Source organism: Mastigoproctus giganteus, chromosome 2 (assembly GCF_048544385.1).
Source record: "Mastigoproctus giganteus isolate SK-2022 chromosome 2, ASM4854438v1, whole genome shotgun sequence".
Taxonomy (NCBI): domain Eukaryota; kingdom Metazoa; phylum Arthropoda; class Arachnida; order Uropygi; family Thelyphonidae; genus Mastigoproctus; species Mastigoproctus giganteus.
The window spans coordinates 199,228,491-199,255,826 of record NC_143576.1 but is presented as its reverse complement, the minus strand read 5'-3'; the positions used below and the strand labels follow the sequence as shown (position 1 = coordinate 199,255,826).

Below are 27,336 nucleotides of genomic sequence, written 5' to 3'. Positions count from 1 at the left end.
GAAAGACAATTGTAGAATAGATGTGTGGGAATTTTCCTTTAGCCAGCAGGTGGTTTATAGTTGGAACAAACTTCCATCTGCTGTAGTTGACAACTAAAACAAGTTCAAGGCAGAACTAAACAAGCATTTGGAGTGGATGGATGGTAAAATTGGAAGGGGGTTTTTTGTTGTTTTTTTTTTGGCTGATGCTATATAAGCTTGCTTTCTTGCATCATATGCTTCTACTAATGCTAATGCTAATATAGACTTATTCAAAGTGAAAACTGATGTCAACAAAGTTGATATTAATAGCAATATTTTGTTTCACAATATAATACATTGTATAGTGTTATGATAACAGAAAAAATATTCAGTTATATATAATTTTACAAAAGATTCTGTAATACTACTACTATTGTTGTTGTTGTTGTGGGGGTTTTCTGGCGCATAAGCTGCTTTGGCTATAATGCGCCTATTCCTTTATTGTAATAATATATGAGAATTTCTTGTTATGTCAGAAGAGGGAAAAATCAGAAATGACTAAAAACTCCAATTTTCTTCAGAAAGTTAAAAAATTCAGGGATGTTTGCATTGTCACCAATGACATTCTCTAGAGTTATTGGTTTGCAAAGGTTAACCAAAGATAGCAGGGTTGTATTTCTGTCTTGATTATAGTGTGGGCATTCAATGAGAATGTGTTTCACAGTCAGATTTAGAAAACAATGTGGACACTGTGGTGGATCATCTCCTGTGAGTAAATGAAGGTGAGTGTATGGCCTATTCTTGATCTTGAAAGGAGTACCTCTTCTCGTCTTGATGAACGGACACTGGAACGCCAAATTCTAGGATCCTGTTTAAATTGAAAAAGTTTGTTATGTGTTTGAGAGTGCCAGAGTGCTGTCCATTCTGTTAGGCATGCATCATGAATGATTTGTGGGTAGTCTGATGCTGGAACAGGGATAGTGGTTAAATCTAAGGTAGATGGATTTTTTGCCGCTTTATCGGCCGGTTCATTACCAGAAATTCCAGAATGTGCTGGAATCCAGCAGAAGGTGATCATTTGGTGGCGCTCTTCAATCTGCAGTAATAATCTTCTAATTTCATTTAGAAAAGGGTGAACTTTATCTGTGGAGTTAGATAATGCCATAATTGAGCTGAGGGAATCAGTGTAAATAACAAATTTTAATGAGCAGTCAGAACAGAGATTTTCTAAGGCTAGTTTAATTGCATATAATTCTGCTGAGAATATACTGAATTCAGGCGGAAGGGCTGCTGAAATAGTGGTATTTAGGAACACTGCTGCTGCTGCTCCAACATTTGAGTTAGATTTAGAGCCATCTGTATAAATTGGAGAAAAGTCTAAATATTTGTGAGTGTGAATTGCATGAAGTTGTTTCACATCTGATGCTTGAAGAACATTTTTTCCCCACTGGCAAAGGTAAGTGTCACAGGTGGGTAGAGGAGTAAGAGTCCATGGTGGTTGAGTGCATGTTACTACTTCTTGTACAGAATGAATGGAAACTTTCCAAACTTGCATCAGTTCAAGAAGGCGAAGACCAGCTGGTTTTACTATACTAGGCTTACTTCTGTAAAGGTTTTCTAATGGTGGATTAAATAAGTATGACTGAATTGGATGTGAGGCACAACTTTGTATTTTGACAGCATACTTCAGTAGCAGGGTTTTCCTACGTAGAGTTAATGGGGGCCCATGAGCGTCAATGTAGAGGCTAGGTGCTGGTGATGTTCTGAAAGCTCCAAGTGCAATCCTCAAAGCACTGTGTTGAACTGGATCAAGCCAGCGCAAAACACTTGCTCTGGCAGAATCATAGACAGGAGCACCATAATCGAGACGGGATTGGATTAATGCCCTGTATAGCCGAAGTAAGGAGGTGCGATCTGCACCCCATGTTAGGGCGGATAAAGTTCTGAGTATATTTAACTTTTTTAAACAGGAAGTACGTACATTTTTAATATGGTCTAAGAAATTTAATTTGTTGTCAAGGATTAATCCTAGAAATCTGATGTACTGTTGACTGGGATGGAGAAGTTGGAAATTTGGAGTTCAGGATCCAGATGGAGTTTGCGTTGTCGACAAAAATGGATAGCAATTGTTTTCTGTTGTGAGAGTCGATAGCCGTTAAGGTTGGCCCATTGTTGTATTTTATTCAGTGATATCTGAAGCTGCCTTTCAATTGATCTCATGCTTTGGGAATGACAGGAAATGGAAAGGTTATCCGCGTAAAGATATGACTCAACTGTGTTTGGAAGCTGTTTAGTGATGGAATCGATTCTAAGAGCAAAAAGAGTGGCACTCAGCACAGATCCCTGAGGAACACCTTCTTCCTGAATGAAAGTTGTAGAGAGGTCATTTTGGTATTTTACTTGAAACGATCTAGTGTATAGGAAGTTATGTACAAATATGGGAAGGTTTTCCCGTAGACCGAGAGAATAAAGATCACTAAGTATGCCATGTCGCCAGGTGGTGTCAAAGGCTTTCTGTATATCTATAGTAACCATTACCAGATGCTTGTGTTTAACGAACGCATTGTGAATGGCAAATTCAGCCTTGATCATGAGATCTAAGCATGATCTGTTTTGTCGAAAGCCATGCTGACTATTGCTCATGAGATGTTGTGACTCTATGATCCAGACGAGTCTATTGTGACAATTTTTTCAAGGATTTTGCTGAGGCAGCTTGACAGAGATATAGGTCTATAGTTATGGGGATTGGTTGGATCTTTTCCAGGCTTCAGGAACGCCAAAACAATAGAGTGGTGCCAAGAAGCTGGATAAATTTTTTCTAAAAAAATACGGTTGTAAAAGACCAGGAGGAGGCGCAAAGCTTTGTCATCAAGATGTTGCAGCATGATATATAATAGATCGCATCTGGTCCGGCGGCACCATTACGAGCTGTTTTAATGGCATGCAATAATTCAGAATATTGTAGAGGTTTGTTATGTGGCAGAATGAGGGCAGTTTGGAAGTTAATAGAATACCGTTCTCGACTGTTTTTAATTCGTTGGAAAGATGTAGTATAAGCTGATCTTGCTGAGATCTCAGCAAAAGTATTGCCCAAAGCGTTAGCTATATCCGAGGGACTAGTTAAATCTCAGCCATTCCAGGAGAGGACTGGAGAGGGTATGGTTGGAAACTTACCAGAAAGCTGTCTAATTTTTTTCCAGATTAATTTGCTGTCAGTATTTCTGTTAATTGTTGATGCAGAATGGGTCCAGGATTCTTTTTTGGCTTGCCTCTGCATGAAGCGTGCTTTTGCCCTTACTTTCTTATAATTTATCAGATTGGCTGTGATTGGATATTGCCGAAACAAATTCCACGCTTTATTTTTTGCTTTTTTTGCTTTGGTGCATTCCTCATTCCACCAATAATTATAGTGCTTTCGACCCGGTGGATTTGATAATGGTATTGTATCTTTAGCCACGTTTAAGAGATGCAACGTGATGTAATCTGTCACATTATCAATACGGTGGAAACGGATTTTTTTCTCATCGAAAGAGATTGATGACTGAAATTTTGCCCAGTTTGCTCTTGTAAATTTCCATTTCCTGCAGGGTTTAGTTAAAGGAGTCTGTGCTATCAATACCTTGCATACGATTGGGAAGTGATCACTGCCCATAGGATCGTTTATAACATACCACTCTATGGTCGGGACCAGTACTGGAGAACAAATGGAAAGATCTATTGATGAAGTATGTCCAGTTGGGAGCTGAATGTGAGTGTGCGTGCCAGTATTCAGTATGGTGAGGTTTAGTGCATCTAAAAGTCTTTCAATGAGTCGACCACGTGTATCCAATTTAGAAGCACCCCATAGGGGGTTGTGCCCATTAAAGTCCCCTAATATACAGAGAGGTGGAGATATCTGTATGAGGAGGTCTTCAAGTTCTTTTAAACAATAAATATGGTTTGGCTGTAAATAGATTGAGACTAGTGTTATTGCAGTATGGAGAGTTATACGAACCGCAACAGCTTCTATTTCAGTTCGAAGTGGGATATGCTTAGTTGGGATCTTTGAATTTATCAGGATTGCTACACCACCGTGGGCAGTATTTGCTGTATTGCAATCTCTTCGATAAAGGCAGTAGTTCTTTATCGATGGAGAAATTTGCGAGGTTAAGTAAGTTTCTTGGAGACAGAGAGCAACTGGAGAATACTGGTTAATTAGATTATGGATATCATCTGTTTTGCAACGAAAGCCTCTGCAGTTCCATTGTAAAATGAAGGCCATTATTTGTTTTTAATTGTTTGAGATGTATCTGACTGCTTTTTGAAGGTGACTGGTTTATGACGTTCCAATTTTTGTTTGTCTTTTTTTAGGAAAACTGGCCAACCAGTGTCCATTTCTTCTTCTTCGGCATGAATTTCTAATATTGGATCTTCCGGTAGAGTAGGAGATGTTGCTGGTATTGTAAGAGGAGTGTTACTTGCCTGGTCTGAATGCTTGAGGTTATTGGACTGTTGCTGAGAGAGGACAGCTCGAGCCCAGTCAGAGATTGATATGTTTGAGGGGACGGTAACTTCAGTTTGGGTGGATACTGTTTGTTGTTTTTGTGCAACATTTGCATAGGTACGTTTGGGCATGGTAGGAGCAATTATTTTCCTTGCTTCTTGAAAGCTTACCTTGTTCCCAACCTTATATTTAACAATTTGTTTCTCAGTTTTCCATCTCTCACAAGTTCTAGAATATGCAGGATGGTTACTTTTACAGTTGGGACATGTCTTTTCTGTCGCCAAACATTCAGACTGAGTATGATCGGAAGAGCCACAGTTTGGACAAACTGGGTTTCCTCTACATGTTGTCTGAGAGTGACCATACTTTTGGCACTTGTAGCATCTCAAGAGATTGGGTATATACGGGCGAACACGGCAAAGTAGATAGCCAGCTTTTACTGTTGATGGTAGGTTTGGGGAATTAAATGTAAGAATGATATTCCTGGTAGGCATAAGGTTATTGTCTTTTTTAATCATGATTCATCTTGATGCAATAACATTTTGATCCTGAAGTTCTTGGGTTAATTCATCCTCTGTCACGTTCAACAAATCCCAACTAAAAATCACACCTTTGGATGTATTTAAGGTAGCATGGGGAGATACTTTAATTGGTATCCCAGCAAAATTTGAAAGTTGTAAGAGTTTCTCTGAATGTCTACTTTTTGTTGTTTCTAAAAGAAGGTCTCCAGATTGCAGCCTTCTCACAGTCTTCGGAGATCCTGCAATACTCTCCAGGTGTTTCTGGATGAGGAAAGGAGATAATTTGCTGAGAGGTTGTTCTGAAAGTGAATGTAAAATTAAAAAGGAAGGAAACTCTTTGGTTGTTGAATTTGTTTTCAACCTCTTGGGTTGTGAAATGTCATAATTAATTTCAGTATGTGGCCGAGAGCTTGTCAGCTCTAAAGATGGATAATCGTTTTGCTCCATCTTTGCTCCTTTTCGCCCTTGGCAGATGAGCTTTTCTGCCAAGGTTTCTGGCCCTGCCACGGGGAGGCAGGAGCAGTGCCTGGTGTGACCAAGCGAGAAGTAGTAGCGGGTTAGTAATAAGACTATGAAAAAAGAAAGGTGGCTTGCCTTTCTTGCTCTGTACAGGTACTTTTGTAGCAAGAGCAGTTATAAAATAAATAGATTACTTAACGAGAGGAACGCAAAAGAACTATATATCACTTTTTGGAAATCGCACTATAAGGCACAGATAAATCGCTCAGTCACAATTGCTTGGCACCCGGGGCCCTACTACTATTGACTGACATAATTACTCCATACAACTGCAACTGTAGGTAGGGAAACAATTCTGTTTCCTTTCATAATCATCTCCACCTCACCCCTCCCCCTTGGATGACTAATCCTAATATGGGCCACTTATTAGTAGCCAAACTAATCTTAATGGTGTTTTTTGCCTATATGTTCTTAGGGTGATTTACATGTTGTCTAGGTGAAAAAACACCTGGAATAGCTCACAAGGAAAGGGAGGCTGCTCCCTCAAGCCTGAAATCAGCTAACTGCAGCCCTGATTGAAAAGGCCTAAAAGAATTCCTCCAATCAGAGATAAGAAATGAACACAGTGGAGGACTAGTATTTAAATAAATTCTTAATTTTATTGCTTTGAATCGAAATGGAATACAATTCATAATTGGCTTCTTTTTTCTTTTTTTTTTGTGTTTAAAAAAATCTATCAGAAATCACAATGAAATTTTAACTTCATTTAGGTTAAAAGCCTTTTCTCAACTTTTGGAAAAAAATTTGCAATCTTTTAACAAAAAATTTGAGGAAAAGTTTTTAATATGAAATTTTAAAAGCCTTTTCTCAACTTTTGGAAAAAAATTTGCAATCTTTTTACAAAAAATTTGGGGAAAAGTTTTTAATATGAAATTAAGAAAGTGATTACAATCAAACCTCTTATACCCAAAATCCCAATAAGAGAAACATAATCAAATCTTTCAGATGAAGAAATGCCTGTTATTTGTGCTCTGTGGCATAGCAAGTTTGTTACTTGTAATCAGTTTAGAACAAAGATCTAGGTTCAAATCCTTTAATATTTTTTGGTAAGTATAAATGTTATTTTTATAATGTATTTAATTATTTTTCTCTTTAAGTTATTTTTGATTGCATATTTTATTTCATATTTACCTTCTGGCACATAAAAAGTAGTTAATATTGATTAATGGCCTGAGAGTGACACCTATTATACAAAATTGTCTGTTATCCACAACAATATAGATCCCAACCATTTCAGATAGAAGAGGTCCAACTGTATATAAAATAATATAAAGTAGATATTAAGAAAAAGAAACTAAAAGAAGTTACATAATTATTATTATTCATGGACACCTAAAATTGAAAATAATTTCAACAAAAATGACATAATGGTTAAGTGAGAAATAGCACAAATTACTTGTGGTCTTTCTTATAAATGAGATTTTTTTTTTTTTATATATTTACATTAATTACTGAGCATTCACCTTATAGATCTGATCCAGTGAATCCTTCCAGAACTGCAACCTCATTAATCCTATATGAGGAGTTGAAACCATATCTCGAACCTGAAAAGCAATAGCATTAGCATTAGTAGAGGCATTTGATGCAAGAAAGCAAGCTTATGCAGCATCAGCCAAAAAAAAAAAAAAAAAAAAAAAAAGGTTTATAAAACTAAACAAGCACCTTTGTACAGCTCTAATAACATGAGCAAATATAGAGGGTGTTACAAAAATCTCGTAAAAGAAGACTTACTGATCACAATTATATCACAAGCCTTCTAAGTATACAGTTTCTATAATAGTCTACATTTTATGTATGATTTTATTTTTCATGGAATAAAAATTCTGTTTAGTCCGAAATAGCACTGAAAGAGATTGATTAAGAGCCATATGTCTCAATACCACTTTCTGCATTATTGCAAAAAATACCAATGAGACATATGGTTCATAACAAATTTACAGCAGAAACTGATCAATGCAACCAAACACATTCTAATGCTGAACACAGGAGTGGTATTGCTCTACTTGCAGCAAAGAAATAATATATCCTTGCAACTGATGCACCGTCTAAGCATCTGGCAGATTTCAATGATGAAAATGCCAGATTATCTCTGTTGGATTATACGAGACTGAGGTAGTCCTATAAGCAAATACTGACGATGTCAAGTTGGGATAAAGGAGCAATTTATGTGGAAAATTTAATCAAGTAGTTGGTCTGTGCCAAAGGCTGACATGAATAATTGTTTTACTGGGCATGCAAATGTGGAGTAGTCCACAACTGCATGAATGTTAATGGCATAAGCTGCATTCCTTTCCTGAAGGCTAGCAAAATGGTGCAATGAAAATGGCCAACAAATTGCTGACCTGTGACTGTGCAGGTTTATAGATCAGTTGCGCAATATTACTCAAATAAAAGTGTCCCCATGATAAATAATGCAATAAAATCACACACAATTACCTTTGTTGTCTGTGAAGCAAATCTGATGTAAGCATTAGATTGTCTATTGTCTCCAACCAAAACAGGTTGAAAACAACAGCTCTTTCGTGCTCAATGTTCACAAGTGCAACACCTAGCGACGAATACTTCACACTCTGTACATGCTGCACATATTGGATTTTATAATGTTATCTGAGTAATGTATTCCTTTGTACTCAACTACACTGTTGTACTTGGAACTCTAGATTGATAAGAAACTGTGTGGTTACTGGTTGTTTACACCCACTGATAAAGTGGCCAATTCATCAATGTTCTCTTCAATAGCAAGGAAGATTATTGTCCAGCTTATAAGCAGGATACAAACAGAAAAATACTGCTCCTTGTCCCCACTACATAATTTCCAGTTCTACTACTATTTTGCCATCCCATAACAGTTGGAGTCGTAATGCAGTAAGCTTCAGGTTTCCATAATAACATGGTCCCGATACCAGGCATAATTGCGGTGGATGTTGATAATATCCCACTTTATGAATAAGTTGTTATGATGATGATGATAATATCCCACTTTGGATAAGTTGTCAGGTGTCCTGTTTCCTCAAACTTATTAACCAGTCAGGCTAATCCATACTCTGATAATGGCCTCTCATGAGTATTTCCAAACTAAACTTCTATAAAGCAACTGCTATAGATTCAGAATTCTTGTGGTACAGCTGAATTAGTTGCTTGATCAAGCAAAGATAACATAGTATAAATGAAAAATGAATGACCAACATGCCTTTTAAAGTTATCGGTACCCCCCCAATATCACATTGTGCAACAGAATAGAAGTCCTAATAATTTGTTGTAAAGTATTAATTGTAAAAATAGCATTCCTCTAAAACCAATATTTCTTTAATAATTAATTTTTAATTTTTTCCAGATTTTGTGAAACTGTATATGTACTCATTTCAATAATAAAACAGAGTGAAACAAACACAAAATAAAATGAAATAAAGTTTTAATGTGTATTTCAATAGTACTAACACTTATGGAATGAGAAAGAAAGTATAAGAAACATCATAACAAGAATTCAAGTTTAAATATTACCTCATCAAAAATATTTGAGAAACTCCCAGTGCCAAATCTATCCAATGTGACCTTCATAACTCTTATGTGGGAGACCACATTGTTGCACTGTAGCACAAAAGTAGAACTCAGCATGCTTGGATGCCTGAATTTATTGCTTGCAAAAAATGTCATTTCACAAAAGCATTCAGTATTTGCCTTTGCCACCATGTGACAAAAACCCTATGAGTAATTGATTTTAGTGATAAAACAAAATCAAGAGTAAAATGTTACTGGTGCTAGAAAAGCCATGAGCCTTCATTGGTGGAAAGCTGTGATATTTTCTCAACTAGCCCATGGTAACATTATTCAACTCTGGCAATAATGCTGTGGGAAGCTGGCATTCTCCTGCTTGTAATGCATAAGACATTGCAAGCAGAGAGATATGTACACATGGGTACTCACATACTTCACAGATGTTCCTTCTAGTAATCAGTAAGAAAAATTTGACATCTAGAGCAAACAAAAACACTAATCATACAAATGAGCATACCAATAATGAAATGTGACAATGCAGTTACCACACAAAGCAGAGAACCAGTATATCTTTTTGTTTAGATTCAGTTATAATTCTGTGTAGCAGAATAATTTATTTAAAATGATCAAATTAAAGCACTGAGCTAAGAAGCAAACAATTAAACAACACTAATAATATTAAGAGTAGGAGACCGGCAGAATTACTTAACAAGTACAGGTCACTGTTGAACAAAAGCCGAGAATTAGGGTTGAATTTGAAAGTGTCTGCAATTCTGCCCAGACACGATAGGAGGGAGTATATGATGAGAGCCTTGTCGATCAATTCGGCCCTGGAAAGATTGTGCAAGGCTCAAGGGGTAGAATTTTTTTCAGCCTGGACTGTACTTGTTAACAGGAGAGATTGCTTCTACAGGGATGGGATACACTTAAATAGAAAGGGTGCAAGAATATTTGCTGATGCCATAGAGGTAGTGTTAGGTGGGTTGGAAAACTGCTAGCTTGGGGGGAGACAAAGACCAATAGATTGACAGTAGCCACTGGCAGAGGTGAAAGAGATTCTTGCACTGCTTCTATTAGAATGAGCAGAAGCCTGAAAAACAAGATGCATGATATTTCAGAGACTGCTGGGAGCCATTGTGGTACAGGTAAACACATGGGTTGTGTTAGGGTAGCTAAGAATAGAAACAGGTGCAGGTATACTTGCGGGTACACAAATGCTAGGAGTTTAGTAAATAAATTTGATGAATTTGAGGTATTGCTCAAAACATCAAAGGCAGATATTGTTGGGATATCAGAGACGTGGTGTCACACAGATATAAGGGATGCAGAACTGCAATTTGGGGAGTACAACATCTACAGAAAGGATAGACAGGATAGGAAGGGAGGAGGGGTTATGCTATTAGTTAAGAAACACATAAAAACCAAGGAAGTGAAGCCAGTCGACATCGCTGGACAGTGCAGTGTTGAGTCAGTTTGGTGTGACATAAGCATTGGGAGATCAAAATTGAGAGTAGGAGTGTGCTATAGGCCTAATGACTCTGATGAGTATAATAAGAAACTGTACAGGGAAATAGAGTGGACGAGTAAATCAGAGAGTCTTATAATGGGGGATTTTAATTTCCCAGATATTGACTGGAATTTGTGGGTTGGTCACTCACACACTAGCAAGGCTTTTGTGGATTTATTGGATGATTGTTTTCTACATCAGCATGTTCGGGAGGCAACTAGAGGGAGTAATACTCTGGATTTGATTATCAGCAGTGATTCTTCATGCATTAAGAATCTGCAGATAAATGAACCACTAGGTGGCAGTGATCACAGTGTGCTGAAGTGGGATTTACTCAAAGAGGTAACTACCATTAGGGGTAAAGGGAAGGGTTATTGCTTCCGTAAAGGCGACTACGATGGACTGACACAGTATTTAAATTCTATACAGTGGGACCAACTGATGATGTTACCAACAGCAAATTCAAAATGGGAAGCATTCAAAGAACTTATCTTGGAAGCTACTAGGCTTTACATACCAACTAAGAAATATTGTTCAAGGTTTAGGCCAAAATGGATGTCAGATGAACTAATGAGGCATATGGCAGAGAAGAAAAATGCATGGGATACTTACAAATTAACACGACACAGAAGCCTATGATAGATACAAGTTGATATGCAACCAAGTTACAAAGGAGGTTAGGCAGGCGAAGGCAGATTACGAGAAATCCTTGGCAAGGGATGCAAAGAAAAACAGCAAAGAGTTCTTTACTTATGTAAACTCTAGAAGGAAGGGGATGAATCAGATTGGTCCACTTGATATTGATGGGTCAACTGTTGATGATCCTGCTCAGGTAGCTAACAAACTAAATGAATATTTTGCATCGACATTCACACATGAGGAGTTATTCAGCGAGGGGAATGCCAGAAGTGTATTCAACTCTAGCAGTAAGCTACAGAATCTTGAAATAACTTGGAGTAAAGTGAAGGAGAAACTGTTGAAGATAAACACAAGAAAGGCACCCGGGGCGGATGGGATCTATCCAGTTATATTAAAGGAGGCAGCAAAGGAAGTAAGCAAACCCTTAGCCTAATTATGAGAGCTTCCTTGGACTCAGGGGAGGTACCCATAGACTGGAAATGTGCAAATGTGACCCCAATTCAGAAAGGAGGATCAAAGGCTGACACAAGTAATTATAGACCTGTGAGCTTAACTTCTGTTCCAGGAAAATTAATGGAGGCACTGGTTAAAGAAGCACTGCAGGATAATTTAGACAAGACTTCAGTTATAGCTGGGACACAGCATGGTTTTGTTAAGGGGAAGTCTTGCCTGACCAATTTGATTGGATACTATGATGCAGTCATAAAAGAACTGGATGCAGGGAATAGCTTTGATATTATATACTTGGAACTTAGAAAGGCTTTTGATACTGTTGCACATGGAAGACTGCTACACAAATTGGAGCAGTGTGACATTGGAGGCAAATTGCTGCTATGGATAAAGGGGTGGTCGAGTGGGAGAAGGCAAAGAGTGGTAATCAATGGACAATGCTCATCGTGGACTAATGTTATTAGTGGAGTCCCTCAGGGCTCAGTGTTGGGTCCATTATTGTTTTCTGTATTTATAAATGATATTGATGATGGTATATCAAGCTTAATGTCCAAGTTTGCAGACGATACAAAGGTTGGCAGGGTTGTCAAGGACACTACTGACACTATGATACTGCAACAGGATCTGGAAAGGTTGAGCAGATGGGCTGAGAGGTGGCAAATGAAGTTTAACATTGACAAATGTAAAGTGCTACACATGGGAAACAGCAACCCCAGAGCAACGTATCGACTCTGTGGTACTACACTGACAGTGGTAGAGAATGAAAGGGACTTGGGGGTGGTTTTGCAGGCAGATATGAAGTTCTCTGAGCAGTGCAGACGGGCTGCAAGAGTAGCTCATGGAGTATTGTCAATGATATACAGGAATTTTTCCAGCAGGGATAAGGAAGTGATTATTCCCTTGTATAAGGCAATGGTCAGGCCACACCTAGAGTACTGTATACAGGTCTGGAGGCCTCATTTCAAGAAGGATGTAGAGCTGCTGGAACGAGTACAGAGAAGGGCAACAAGATTAGTGAATGGAACAAAGGGGTGCTCTTACGAAGAAAGGCTTAAGTTTTGCAAATTACAGTGTCTGGAGACTAGGCACCAGCGAGGTGATCTGATAGAGGTGTATAAAGCCTTGAATGGTTTGAGCATGCTCAATGCTGATGGGATTCTTCCTGTAGCTCAGAAGAATTACCTGAGAGGGCATAAATTCAAATTGAGGAAAGACAAATGTAGGATAGACGTGCGGAAATTTGCCTTTAGCCAGCTAGTTAGTTAGTTAGTTAGTTAGTTAGTTATTTGGGTTTTTAGGAGCATTAGCAACTAAGGCCATATTGCTCCGGGATATGCGGTGGTCATTTCCTGACCTTTCCGCATCCTCCGTATTTGGTGGTGACGGGCTCGAACCTCGGTCTAATCAAGAAGCGTGTGCTACGCACTGCTGCTCCTTCCCACCTGGCTACGGGGGCGCCCTTTTAGCCAGCGGGTGGTTGGTTGGTGGAACAGACTTCCATCCCTTGTAGTGGAGGTTGATAGCCTAAATAAGTTTAAGGCTCAGCTGGACAGGTATTTTGAACGAACAGAGGGGTGAAGTGGAAGTGGGTTTTTTTTTTTTTTTTGCTGATGCTGCATAAGCTTGCTTTCTTGCATCAAATGCCTCTACTAATGCAAATGCTAATGCTAATTAGGAATTGTCTGTTTTCTCCTTTTCCAGTCACAAACTTCAAATCATTAAATGACTAATTTTGTATTTTACCTCGAAGAATATGACTGTACACAGGAAAAATTCATTGAAATTAAATTATTTCTGAATATTTTAATTTGAAAATTCAAATAAATAAAAAAAAAAATTAGAATCGATCACTAAAATCTTGATCATATGCATTGAGGACTATCTAATGAACTTTTCCCAAGGGAAAAAAATGTACATTTTTACTTTTAAGTGAAATTTATTGTATTTTATATTTCATCAATGGACACTGCTCTTCTTGGCCAAATGTTATTAGTTCAGTGCCCTGGGGTTCAATGCTGGGCCTTTTGTTGCTTTCGTATTTATTAATGATATCAATGAAGGCACATCAGGCCAAATGTCTTAAGTTTGCAGATGATACAAAGGTTGGCAGGGTATGCTGACATGAGAGTAATCAGGTTAATTACAATAATTGGGGGTATTATACTGCAACAATATATAGACAGATTAGGCAGATGGGCTGAGAAGTAGCAAATGAAATTTAATATTGACAAATGTAAGGTATTTCTTATGGGTAGCAGTAATCCCAGATTAATATACCACTCAGGATAGTGGAGAATGGAAAAGATCTGGGGGTAATTGTGCAGTCAGATATGAATTTCTCTGAGCAGTGCAGACAGGAAGCCAGGACAGCCCACAGGGTTTTGTCAATGACATTACAGGAATTTTGCCAGCAGGGAAAAGGAAGTGATTATTCCGTTACATCATCTTGAGTATAACATGCAGGTCTGTAAGCAGTGGTGAGCTATTGAACTTGCAAGAGCCCATTGTTATTTTTTTTTTTGAAAATTTGTGAGCCCATTGTTGAGATGATGATTTATTTTAGAAATGAAATCCTGGATGCAATTATTGAGTATCCAGAGCCGAAACTAAGGTGGGGTGAGGTGGCCCCATTCTCAGCATTTTAATGGCGCAATCAATCGGTTATGTATTTTAAAATTGCTTCATTTTTGATATAATTAGTCGGACCTCTGTTTAATGAACTTCTTTATAGCAAATTTTTTTGATTCCCCTTGGTAATTAAATTTAAATATTTTCCGTTGAATGAAGAAACTTTCCATGGAACGAACGGATTAGGAGAGACAACTTTGTACGCATTGTTCTCACGTCTGGAATTTAGGCAATTAGAAAGCGCAAATTAAGGGTGAAAGGAATTACCATTTCACAATGTTTATGGTGTCCATAAAACCTCTGCAGTCATATACCGAGAAGTCGCGCTACTCAATATGCTTTCCATAGCCAGTCAGAGGATTAAGAAGATTCTCAACATGGATTATAGCCTCTGGTCAATGTGTTGTGGTTCCCCTCTACTCCACAAGAAGTCATATGTTTTTTGGAGAAGTGAATGATCCACGCCTTACAGTAAATTTCTCCTGTCTAAGTTTACATGGTCACTGTAGCTGAATATAGCCGTGTGATTCCGACATTTTTCACTGTATTCAAAGAACCAGTGAGAGTAGCAACATAGAGAAGGGGGGATTGAGGCAACTAAGATATGATATAAACTTTACGAAGATGAAATGTTGTCAGATTTTAAAACTTTGTCGAGCCTTTCACTGTGTAGAAAATGTTCTAAAATATAATGGAATACAGGCAATAATTAAAAAAAAAAAAGCTGTATTACCAATCTCCAAAAAACTAGCGCAAATTAAGGATGATTGCTAAAGAACTTGATGTGGAAACTATAAAGATCGATCATGTGTTCGGGCCACGATGAGCAGATTGTAGCTTGCAGATGGCAATTGTGGGTTGGAGGAATCATCCCGCTTTGTGCAAACATTTTGAATCAGAAGTTAAATATTCCGGATTATTAAATTGACTTTTAAATTTGGAATTTCTTAACGATTTAGCACTAATGATCGACATCCTGCAGGAGCTCTCTTACCTTTCAGAACCTTTACAGAATCACAATGGTAAAAACATATAAATTAACAATTTGAACTATCAATGCTATTGCTAATTTGAAAAATTCTGAAGGAAATTATGAAGCTAAAATTGAGAGCATGTTGAAGTGGAAAGAATTTGAAGGAACCAAAATCGAAAGTAAAAAAATTACCTCGTGACAAGTTATTAAATTCATTGCTTTATCCTTAAAGGATAAGTTATTAATGCAACAGGGCAATTTTAAATTAAATAAAGAAAATTTTAAATTAAATAAAGAAAATAAAATTTCTTTCAATACATTGAAAGAAATTTTAAACATATGCTACCCGAAATCGTGGAATGTGAAAGAACTTTTGTCTCGGTTACAAGATGGTGAAAACCGAATAAGAAATTTAAGTTTTCTGATAAAATATGAAATAAAAATTAATGATTTTAGAGATTTTGTCGAAAACAGTTTATCTTTAAAATCGAGTGAAATTCCCCTTTCAATTAAGAAAGCCAGAAAATATCTTTGAAACTTTTGCAATTAGCAGTGCTGAAGCTGAGTGAGCTTTCAGCGTAATGAATAATATTGTGACAATTAAACACGTTGCAGATTATGATGACCATACATCTAAATGGAAAATCATTGCTTCAATTTGATCCAGATCGTTAAGTCAAATCATTCCTCTGTAATCATCGCTGAGCTATTGAGCAAAGCAGAAGTTCGACAACAAATATTAATAAAGAAGTAAATTGGCAATTTTTAGAATAAATTTTTCTTGAATATTTGTGAAATAATTTTTTTTCATGTAATCTGTGATTTTTTGTGTACTTTTTCTAGAAAGTTAGTTTTTTATGTAATATTTGTTTTTATATTGTGGAATTCTTTTTGATAGTTTTTATGTTATTTGTGATATGAGAAATATTTCGTGTTATTTTTTATTTGCAATATTAAAATTTTATCACGAGAAAAATGTATCCATTATATTTCCCTAGTTGTTAAAAAAAAAGACGAATAAAAAAGTTTTGCATGTGCCGAGCAAGTGCAGCAGGTGGTTTATGCGAAACATCCTTCGTGTTTCTTTTAGGTATTTTGATTTGTATATATCGATTACGAAATAAAACAGATTTTCATAATTTCTGGAAGACAAGATACAATGGATTTATGATAACTAAAATAAGAGATGTATACTTGCGAGTGCAATGTATCTAAATATCTCGGTAAAATAGCACCAATTGACGTACCAATGTTGTAGTTGAAGCGACACATGCAGGTGTTAGAGGCTATTTTTAATAGCGTCATACTATTAAAAAATTCTAAAAAGTTAGAACTCCAAAGACTGGGGTTCGAGCCCATGACCACCAAATATGGAGAATGCGGAAAGGTCAGGGAATGACCACCACATATCCCGGGAGCAATATGGCCTTAGTTGCCAATGCTTTTGTCGAAGACAGTTTATCTTTAAAATCGAGTGAAATTCCCCTTTCAATTAAGAAAGCCAGAAAATATCTTTGAAACCATTGCAATTAGCAGTGCTGAAGCTGAGTGAGCTAAAAACCAAATAAATAAATAAATAAATAAATAAGAATTCCAAACACTGTCGTATCCAGTTATCATCGTAAGGCAAGGCATGACGACCAGGTTTTTAAGTTTGTTTTTTTTTTAGATAGACCAAGGAACGTTTTACACATTCACTTATACGCATGGTTAAGGGGGTAATAAGCTGCATCTGCCCACCCCCCATAAATCCACCCCTGACCCGAGATATCATACCGGTCACGGAAAATGCATCACGTGCTCTAATCACACTACTAGTAGTGCGAGCATGGGAAGCGCCTCTAGTGGAAGCCGCAGATGACGTCACTTACGTGACCGATCAAATTTACTCGGTAGAAAGTTGGAAAAACTGCGAGCCCATTGTTAAAATATTCACAACTCACCACTGTCTGTAAGCCATATTTGGAGAAGGATGTGGATCTGCTGGAGTGGATGCTGAGGAGAACAACAAGATTAGTGATAGGAACAAATGGATGCTTTTACCAAGAAAGGTTCTGAAAACTGCAAAGTTTAGAGACTAGACACCTGCAAGGAGATCTGATTGAAGTGTTTAGGCTTTGAACAGACTGAGTATGCTCAATGCTGATGGTATCCTTCCTCTTTGCTCAAACTACACTTTTTATTTTTTTTTTTTTTTTTTATTTTTTTTTTTTTTTTTTTTTAGGAGCATTAGCAACTAAGGCCATATTGCTCCGGGATATGCGGTGGTCATTCCCTGATCTTTTCCGCATCCTCCGTATTTGGTGGTGACGGGCTCGAACCCCGGTCTAATCAAGAAGCGTGTGCTACGCACTGCTGCTCCTTCCCACCTGGCTACGGAAGCGCCTAACTCAAACTACACATGAGTAGAGCTATTGCCACAGGCGGCACCAAAATAGGTGCTGCCAGATGCACTACTGCATATATATGTGTATGTTAAAATACGATATGAATTAAATGGCATTACATGTGAGACAAAAATTCATATTTTTGTCTCACATGTCACAAACGCTAGCACCAGCACTGCACTTGAGAGAGCAAAAATTGAAATTGAGGAAGGATGGTTGCAAGACAAATGCACAGAAAATTGTCTTCAACCAGTGGGTATTGACTGTCAGAATAAAAGTCCATCTGCTGTTGTGAAAGTGAGTAGTTTGAATAAATTCAGGGAAGAACTAGAAAAACTGTTAGAGGAAATAGATAGATACGTAATATGGGAAGTATTTAGGTTTTTTTTTTTTTTTTTTTTGGCTGTTGCATATAAGCTTGCTTTCTTGCATCATTTGCCTACTAATAATAATACTATAATTAAATGATGTTTTAAAGATATTTTATTTTCTGTGATATTTTGAAACTATTTGTAGAGCTCTTCCCCCAAGCAATACATGGTCAGTGACTCCTTCTCTACACTGCCTGCTTGATATCTGCAAAAAGATGTGTTTTTAATTCTAATTCCACTTGTAAGTCTTTTAATATTAAGGAAATTGTTGATTTTTTATAACAAGAAACAGCAGCTTTCTATGTATTTCGTATTATCATTAGTAGTAGAATATGACACAAAAAATCAAGCTGATACAGAGAAAAAAAAAAAAAAAACACTTCCCATTTCAGCTATCCATTCCCTCCAAAATCTTAGTATAGATCTTCCTTGAATTTATTTAAGCTATCAACTTCCATGATGATAGGTGGAAGTTTGTTCTAACAATCAACTGCTCACTGGCTAAATGCAAATTTCCTCACAACTATTCTGCAACTGCCTTTCCTCAATTTCAATTTATGCCCCCCACTTCAAGTGCATAATCTGCACAGGAGGAAGAATCCCATCAACATGGAGCTTGCTTACACCATTCAAAGCCTTATACACCTCAATCAGATTACTTTGCAGATGCCTAGTCTCCAGACACTACAATTTTGCAGAACCTAAGCCTTTCTTGGTATTTGGTTATTTGGTTTTTTTTAGGAGCATTAGCAACTAAGGCCATATTGCTCCGGGGATATGCGGTGATCATTCCCTGACCTTTCCGCATCCTCCATATTTGGTGGTCAAGGGCTCGAACCCCGGCCTAATCAAGAAGCGTGTGCTATGCACTGCTGCTCCTGCCCACCTGGCTACGGAGGCACCTCCTTTCTTGGTAAGAACATCCATTTGTTCCTCTCACCAATCTTGTTGCCTGTCTCTGTACTAGTTCCAGCAGCTCTACATACTTCTTAAAATGAGGCTTCCAGACCTGTATGCAGTACTCAAGGTGTGGGCTGACCATTGTCTTATACAAAGGGATAATTACTTCCTTATCCCTGCTAGCAAAATTCCTGTATATCATTGACAAAACCCCATGAGCCGTCCTGGCAGCCTGTCTGCAATGCTCAGTTTTTTCATATCTGACTGCACAATTATCCACAGGTCTTTTTCATTCTCTACTACACTCAGTGTAGTAGAGAATACTACCCATATGTAGTATATATGGATTGCTACCCATATGTAGTACTTTGCATTTGTCAATGTTAAACTTCAGTTGCCACTTCTCAGCTCATCTGCCTAAATTTTCTAGATCCTGTTGCAGTAGCATACTATCATTAACAACCCTGCCAACCTTTGTATCATCTGAAAACTTGGACATTAAGCCTTATATATCTTCATCAATATTGATAAATATAAAAAATAACAATGGGCCCAACACAGAAACATGGAGGACTCCACTAATAACATTAGTCCATGTAGAGAGCAGTATCCATCAATTACCACTCTGTCTTCTCCCACTAAACCACCCTTTTATCCATAGCAGAAACTTGTCCTTAATTCCATACTGCTCCAATTTGTACAGCAGTATTTTATGTGCAACATCAAAAGCTTCCCTGAAATCCAAGTACATGATATTAAAATTATTTTTTGCATCCAGTTCCTTTGTGACCACATCATACTATCCAATCATATTGGTGAAACAACATTTCCCCTTAACAAACCCATGCTTGTCTAGATGATCCTGCAGTGCTTCTTTAACCAGTGACTCCATTATTTTCCCTGGTACAGAAGTTAAACTGACAGGTCTATAATTCTTTGATCCCCCCCCTCCGTGAATTGGGGACACATTTGCACATCTCCAGTCTGTGAGGACTTCCCCTGAATCCAAGAATGCTTTCATAATTATGGCTAAGGGTTTGCTTATGTCCTTTGCTGTCTCCCTTAATATAACTCGATAAATCCCATCCATGCCAGGTGACTTTCTTATGTTCAACTTCAACAATTTCTCCTTCACTTTGCTCTCAGTTATTACAACATTTAGCACCTTGCTAGAGTTTGATAAGCTTCTGGCCTCCACTTCCCTACAAACTTCCTCATGTGTGAATGTAGATGCAAAATATTCATTCGGTTTGTCAGCTATATCAGCAGAATCATTGACAATCGTGCCATCCATATCATGTGGAACAATCTGATTCATCTCTTCCTCCTAACATGAGTAAAGAAGTTTCTGGTGTTTTTCTTTGCATCCTTTGCCAAAGATTTCTCGTAATCTATCTTTGCTTGCCTAAGCTCCTTTGTGACTTGATTACAGACTAGCTTATATCTACCACAGACTTCTGTGTCGCCTGATAATTTATATACATTTTCCTTCTGTGCCACGAGTCTAATTAGTTCATCTGATTTCCATTTAGGCTTATAACTTGAACAGTACTGTATTTCTTAGTTGGTATGAAAAGGCTAGTAGCTTCCAAGATTAATTCCTCAAATACTTCCCATTTAGAATTTGCTGTTGATAACATCATCAGTTGGTCCCATTATATAGAATTCAAAATATAAGACCACCATAGTCACCTTTATGAAAGAAAAAACCCTTCCCTTTACCCCTGATGGTAGTTACATTTTTAAGTAAATTCCACATCAATATACTGTAATAGAAAAAATTTCTCCTAGAGCTGCACTTTAAGCATCACAAAAATCCATGTAATTCACACGTCAAAGTTAGATTAGTATCCCCCACTGTATAATCATCCTAGCCCAAATCATCTTCTCCTCAGCATACACACATACATTCTGAGCAAATACACCATTAGTAACATAATAGTATTATAGTAGTACTGTACACTATTAATGTAAATATGACTCTAAATTAAATAATGTTGCTGAATAATAAAGGGCATCTTTACCTGAGATAATTCTATATTAAACGCTCTTATAACAAATGCAGCTCTCCTGACTGTCTCAGGGAGAAGAAGAGTTGATAAAAAATTTTCATAATCATATTTCCTAAAAGACATAACAAAAGATATGTGAATAGAAAACAGTATATCAGTATTATTATATTTGTGTAAAAAGAGAAATAATAACAGTGCTTTATGGCCTTAAGTTTCCCTTGTGCCATAAAGCCTCTAACAACAACAAAAATGATAAAAATAAATTCTGTTTGTTTAGTATAAACCAGAGGTTCCTAAACATTCTCGGTTCACAGCACCCTCAGTGTCCCAGTAATTTTTTTTCACAGCACCCCTGGGCAAAAGAAATACCTAACACAGTGATTTTTGACCTTTTAATAATCTGATTCTCTCTGTGTATATATATTTTGAAAAATATATATATTACATGATAGCTACTATAATAATATAATTAGAAACAAAATAACAATTAATAATACAAATTATATATACTTATATAATAGTTTTATTCTTTATATAGAGTTACTACATCAATTATAGATCACCACAAAATTAAAACGATATAGCACAATGGATGCCGGTGCTGCTCAATGGGTGCTGCTCTTCGTGGACTAATGTTATTAGTGGAGTCCCACAGGGTTCAGTGTTAGGTCCACTGTTGCTTTGTATATTTATCAATGATATTGATGAAGGTATATCAGGCTTAATGTCGAAGTTTGCAGATGATACAAAGGTTGGCAGGGTTGTTAATGACAGTAATGGCAGTGTGCTATTGCAACAGGATCTAGATAATTTGGGCAGATGGGCTAAGAAGTGGCAACTGAAGTTTAACCTTGACAAATGCAAAGTACTGCATATGGGTAGAAGTAACCCCAGAGAAACGTACCAACTGTGTGGTACTACACTTCAGGTGGTAGAAAATGAAAAACACCTGGGAGTAATTGTGCAGTCAGATATGATGTTTTCTGAGCAATGCAGGCAGGCTGCCAGGGCAGGTCATGGGGTTTTGTCAATGATATATAGGAATTTTGCTAGCAGGGAGAAGGAGGTGATTGTCCCTCTGTATAAGGCAATGGTCAGGCCATGCCTTGAGTACTGCGTACAGGTCTGGAGGCCTCATTTTAGGAAGGATGTAGATTTACTAGAGCATGTACAGAGAAGGGCAACAAGATTGGTGAGGGGAATGAAGGGATCCTTTTACCAAGAGAGGCTTAAGTTCTGCAAATTGCAGTGGCTGGAGACTAGCACCTGCGCGGTGATCTGATTGAGGTGTATAAGGCCTTGAATGGGTTGAGCATGCTGAATTCTGATGGGATCCTTCCACTTGTTCAGATTACGAACCTAAGGGGGCATAAATTCAAATTAAGAAAAAACTGATGTAGAATAGATGTGCGGAAATTTACCTTTAGCCAGCGGGTGGTTAATTGCTGGAACAAACTTCCATCTGTCGTGGAAGTTGACAGGTTAAATAAATTTAAGGAGGAACTGGACAGGCATTTGGAGGAATGGTGTGATTTTTTTATTTTTGGCTGATTCTGCATAAGCTCATACACTTGCTTTCTTGCATCACATGCCACTACTACTACTACTATTACCGTACACCGTTTTATAATGAAATAAATTTTAAAAAAAAAAGTTTTAAGTAACTTAAACCCAAAAGACACGGCACCCCTGGAATGTTGTTATGGCAAAATAGTGTGCCGTGGCACCCTGGTTGAAAACCACTAGTATAAACATTCATACAAAAGGGCATTTTTACTTTAGATAATTCTGCATTAAATGCTCTTATAACAAATGCAGCTCTCCCCTCACTCTCTAAGGAAGAAGAGTTAATAAAAAATTTTCATAATCATATTTCCTAAAAGATATTACAAATAATATGCAAATAAAAAAACAGTAGAGGCCAAATAATGAAGTCAAAAATTGCAACATTCTTTCATAACCAGTGAGATTAGGAAGTATAATTTATAAATATAATCAGGCCCATACAAAAGGAAGTGGGCAAAATGGGTGCACTGGATATAAACAATCAAACTTAGACACAGAGGGAGGGATGGAGTAAAAACCCTGGGGGCTCACATCTGGTGAGTATGGGCTTGGCACACCCAGGGTCCCAAGCTGGATATCATCATTCTTCTATTTCTTGGTGATTCCCTTCTACTTTTGACTCTCTCTCTCTCTCTCTCTCTCTCTCTCTCTCTCTCTCTCTCTCTCAGAGTAACTTGGGAATTTTTTTTTTCCCTGGTGCAGCATAGACCTCAGGCTTCCTTGCACCATATGGCTATTAATAATAATAATAATAATAATAAAATGTTTTTTAAGTGAGTAAAACAGTTATACTTAAAGCCTGGCTCAGCCAAAATGCTATAAATACTTATTTCCTTATTTTGTTTTAAAGCACCATTATTTCGTATTTGTGATTTTATAATTTATCTTTTGTATGCTCTTATAGCAAATGCAGCTCTCAAAGGTTTGCAATTTATAGTAAAATCTCATAGTAATAACAAACAGTAAATTTATAAGTAAGGCGGGCAAATAAACATGTTGTTACAAATATGCCATTGTTTTCTGATTAAATTGGTATATTTGAATAGAAAATACATTTTGCATTTTCCATGGTTTCAGCATTGGCAACATGATACACAAAAGCAAATTATATATAGCACCAGCCCAAAAGAAAAAATATATATATAAATAAATAAATAAAAATACTCAATTTTAGCATTAGCATTAGTTGAGGCATATGATGCAAGAAAGCAAGCTTATACAGCATCAGCAAAAAAAAAAAAAAAAATGGAATTTCACCCATCCGGTCACTCCAAATGTTTGTCTAGTTCAGCCTTAAATTTATTTAAGCTATCAACTTCCACAAAACAGATGAAAGTCTGTTCTAGCAATCAACTACCCGCTGGATAAAGGCAAAAAGCTGCACATCTATTCTACAACTGCCTTTTTTCAATTTGAATCTATGCCCCCTTAGGTTCTTAATCTGAGCAAGCGAAAGTATCCCGTCAGCATTGAGCCTGCTCAAACCATTCAAGGCCTTATACACCTCAATCAGATCACCTTGCAGGTGCCTAATCTCCAGATGCTGCAATTTGCAGAACTTTAAGCCTCTCTTGGTAAGAGCACTCCTTTGTTCCTCACACCAATCTTGTTACCGTTCTCTGTACTCGTTCTAGCAACTCTACATCCTTCCTAAAATGAAGCCTCCAGACCTAAAAACCATTTCCTTTAACTCAGGGATAAAGGAAAGGGTTTTTGCTTCCATAAAGGTGAGTACAGTGGTCTCAGACAGTTTTTAAATTAGTATTAGCATTAGTAGAGACATTTGATGCAAGAAAGCAAGCTTATGCCAAAAAATAAATAAATAAATAAATAAAAAATAACTACTTCCACTTCACCCCTCTGCTCGTTCGAAATACCTGTCCAGCTGAGCCTTAAACTTATTTAGGATATCAACTTCCACGACAAGGGATGGAAGTCTGTTCCAACTACCAACCACCCGCTGGCTAAAGGCAAATTCTGCACGTCTATCCTACATCTGTCTTTCCTCAATTTGAATTTATGCCCTCTCAGGTGATTATTCTGAGCAAGAGGAAGAATCCCATCAGCATTGAGCATGCTCAAACCATTCAAGGCTTTATACACCTCTATCAGATCATCTTGCTGGAGCCTAGTCTCTAGAGACTGTAATTTGCAAAACTTAAGCCTTTCTTCGTAAGAGCACCCCTTTGTTCCATTCACTAATCTTGTTGCCCTTCTCTGTACTCGTTCCAGCAGCTCTACATCCTTCTTGAAATGATACCTCCAGGCCTGTATACAGTACTTTAGGTGTGGCCTGACCATTGCCTTATACAAGGGAATAATCACCTCCTTATCCCTGCTAGAAAAATTCCTATATATCATTGACAATACACCATGAGCTACTCTTGCAGCCCGTCTGCACTGCTCAGAGAACTTCATATCTGCCTGCACAACAACCCCCAGGTCCCTTTCATTCTCTACCACTGTCAGTGTAGTACCACAGAGTTGATACATTGCTCTGGGGTTGCTGTTTCCCATATGTAGAACTTTACATTTGTCAATGTTAAACTTCATTTGCCACCTCTCAGCCCATCTGCTCAACCTTTCCAGATCCTGTTGCAGTAGCATAGTGTCAGTAGTGTCCTTGACAACCCTGCCAACCTTTGTATCGTCTGCAAACTTGGACATTAAGCTTGATATACCATCATCAATATCATTTATAAATACAGAAAACAATAATGGACCCAACACTGAGCCCTGAGGGACTCCACTAATAACATTAGTCCACGATGAGCATTGTCCATTGATTACCACTCTCTGTCTTCTCCCACTCGACCACCCCTTTATCCATAGCAGCAATTTGCCTCCAATGTCACACTGCTCCAATTTGTGCAGCAGTCGTCCATGTGCAACAGTATCAAAAGCGTTTCTAAGATCCAAGTAGATAATATCAAAGTTCTTCCCTGCATCCAGTTCTTTTGTGACTGCATCATAGTATCCAATAAAATTGGTCAGGCAAGACTTCCCCTTAACAAAACCATGCTGTGTCCGAGCTATAACTGAAGTCTTGTCTAGATGATCCTGCAGTGCTTCTTTAACCAGTGGCTCCATTAATTTTCCGGGAACAGAAGTTAAACTCACAGGTCTATAATTACTTGTGTCAGCCTTTGATCCTCCTTTGTGAATTGGGGTCACATTTGCACATCTCCAGTCCATGGGTACCTCCCCTGAGTCCAAGGAAGCTCTCATAATTATGGCTAAGGGTTTGCTTACTTCCTTTGCTGCCTCCTTTAATATAACTGGATAGATCCTATCCACCCCAGGTGCCTTTCTTGTGTTTATCTTCAACAATTTCTCCTCCACTTTACTCTCATATTATTACAAGATTCTCTAGCTTACTGCTAGAGTTGAATACACCTCTGGCATTCCCCTCACTGAATAACTCCTCATGTGTGAATATCGATGCAAAATATTCATTTAGTTTGTTAGCTACCCGAGCAGGATCATTAACCGTTGACCCATCGATATCAAGTGGACCAATCTGATTCATTCCTTCCTTCTAGAGTTTACATAAGTAAAGAACTATTTGCTGTTTTTCTTTGCATCCCTTGGCAAGGATTTCTCGTAATCTGCCTTCGCCTGCCTAACCTCCTTTGTAACTTGGTTACAGATCAACTTGTATCTACCATAGGCTTCTGTGTCACATGTTAATTAGCACACGCTTCTTGATTAGACCGGGGTTCGAGCCCGTCACCACCAAATACGGAGGATGCAGAAAGGTCAGGGAATGACCACCCCATATCGCGGAGCAATATGGCCTTAGTTGCTAATGCTCCTAAAAAAACCAAATAACAAACATCACGTGTTAATTTGTATGTATCCCATGCATTTTTCTTCTCTGCCATATGTCTCATTAGTTCATCTGACATCCATTTAGGCCTAAACCTTGAACAATAATTCTTAGTTGGTATGTAAAGCCTAGTAGCTTCCAAGATATGTTTTTTGAATGCTTCCCATTTTGAATTTGCTGTTGGTAACATCATCAGTTGGTCCCACTCTATAGAATTAAAATACTGTCTCAGTCCATCGTAGTCGCCTTTACGAAAGCAATAACCCTTCCCTTTACTCCTAATGGTAGTTACCTCTTTGAGTAAATCCCACTTCAGCACACTGTGATCACTGCCACCTAGTGGTTCATTTATCTGCAGATTCTTAATGCATGAAGAATCGCTACTGATAATCAAATCAAGAGTATTACTCCCTCTAGTTGCTCCCGAACATGCTGATGTAGAAAACAATCATCCAATAAATCCACAAAAGCCTTGCTAGTGTGTGAGTGACCAGCCCCCAAATTCCAGTCAATATTTGGGAAATTAAAATCGCCCATTATAAGACTCTCTGATTTACTGGCCCACTCTATTTCTCTGTACAGTTTATTATTATACTTATCAGAGTCATTAGGCCTATAGCACACTCCTACTCTCAATTTTGATCTCCCAATGCTTATGTCACACCAAACTGACTCGACACTGCACTGTCCAGCGATTTCGACTGGCTTCACTTCCTTTGATTTTATGTATTTGTTAAATAATAGCATAACCCCTCCTCCCTTCCTATCCTGTCTATCCTTTCTGTAGACGTTGTACTCCACAAATTCCAGTTCTGCATTCCTTATATCTGTGTGACACCACGTCTCTGAAATCCCAACAATATCTGCCTTTGATGTTTTGAGCAATACATCAAATTCATCAAATTTATTTACTAAACCCCTAGCATTGGTGTACACGCAAGTATACATGCACCTGTTCTTTTTCTTAGCTACCCTAACACAACCCATGTGTATACTTGTACCCCAATGATTCCCAGCAGTCTCTGAAATATCCTGCATCTTATTTTCCAGGATGCTGCTCATTCCAATAGAAGCAGTGCAAGAATCACTTTCACC

General features: G+C 37.7%; 1 protein-coding gene across 1 annotated transcript in view; it reads right to left on the bottom strand.

The window, feature by feature from the left end:
* The window catches only part of sicily (NADH dehydrogenase (ubiquinone) complex I, assembly factor 6 homolog sicily), a 102,474-nt gene extending 81,517 nt beyond the window's left edge, over positions 1-20,957 (bottom strand). The window contains exons 1-2 of the mRNA XM_090390123.1: positions 20,859-20,957; positions 6,948-7,028 (exon numbers count right to left, since the gene is read on the bottom strand). Coding sequence (XP_090246249.1) covers positions 6,948-7,019 — 72 coding nt within the window. The 5' untranslated portion in view covers positions 7,020-7,028; positions 20,859-20,957. The remainder of the gene's footprint in view (positions 1-6,947; positions 7,029-20,858) is intronic.
* Positions 20,958-27,336: the final 6,379 nt, after the last annotated feature.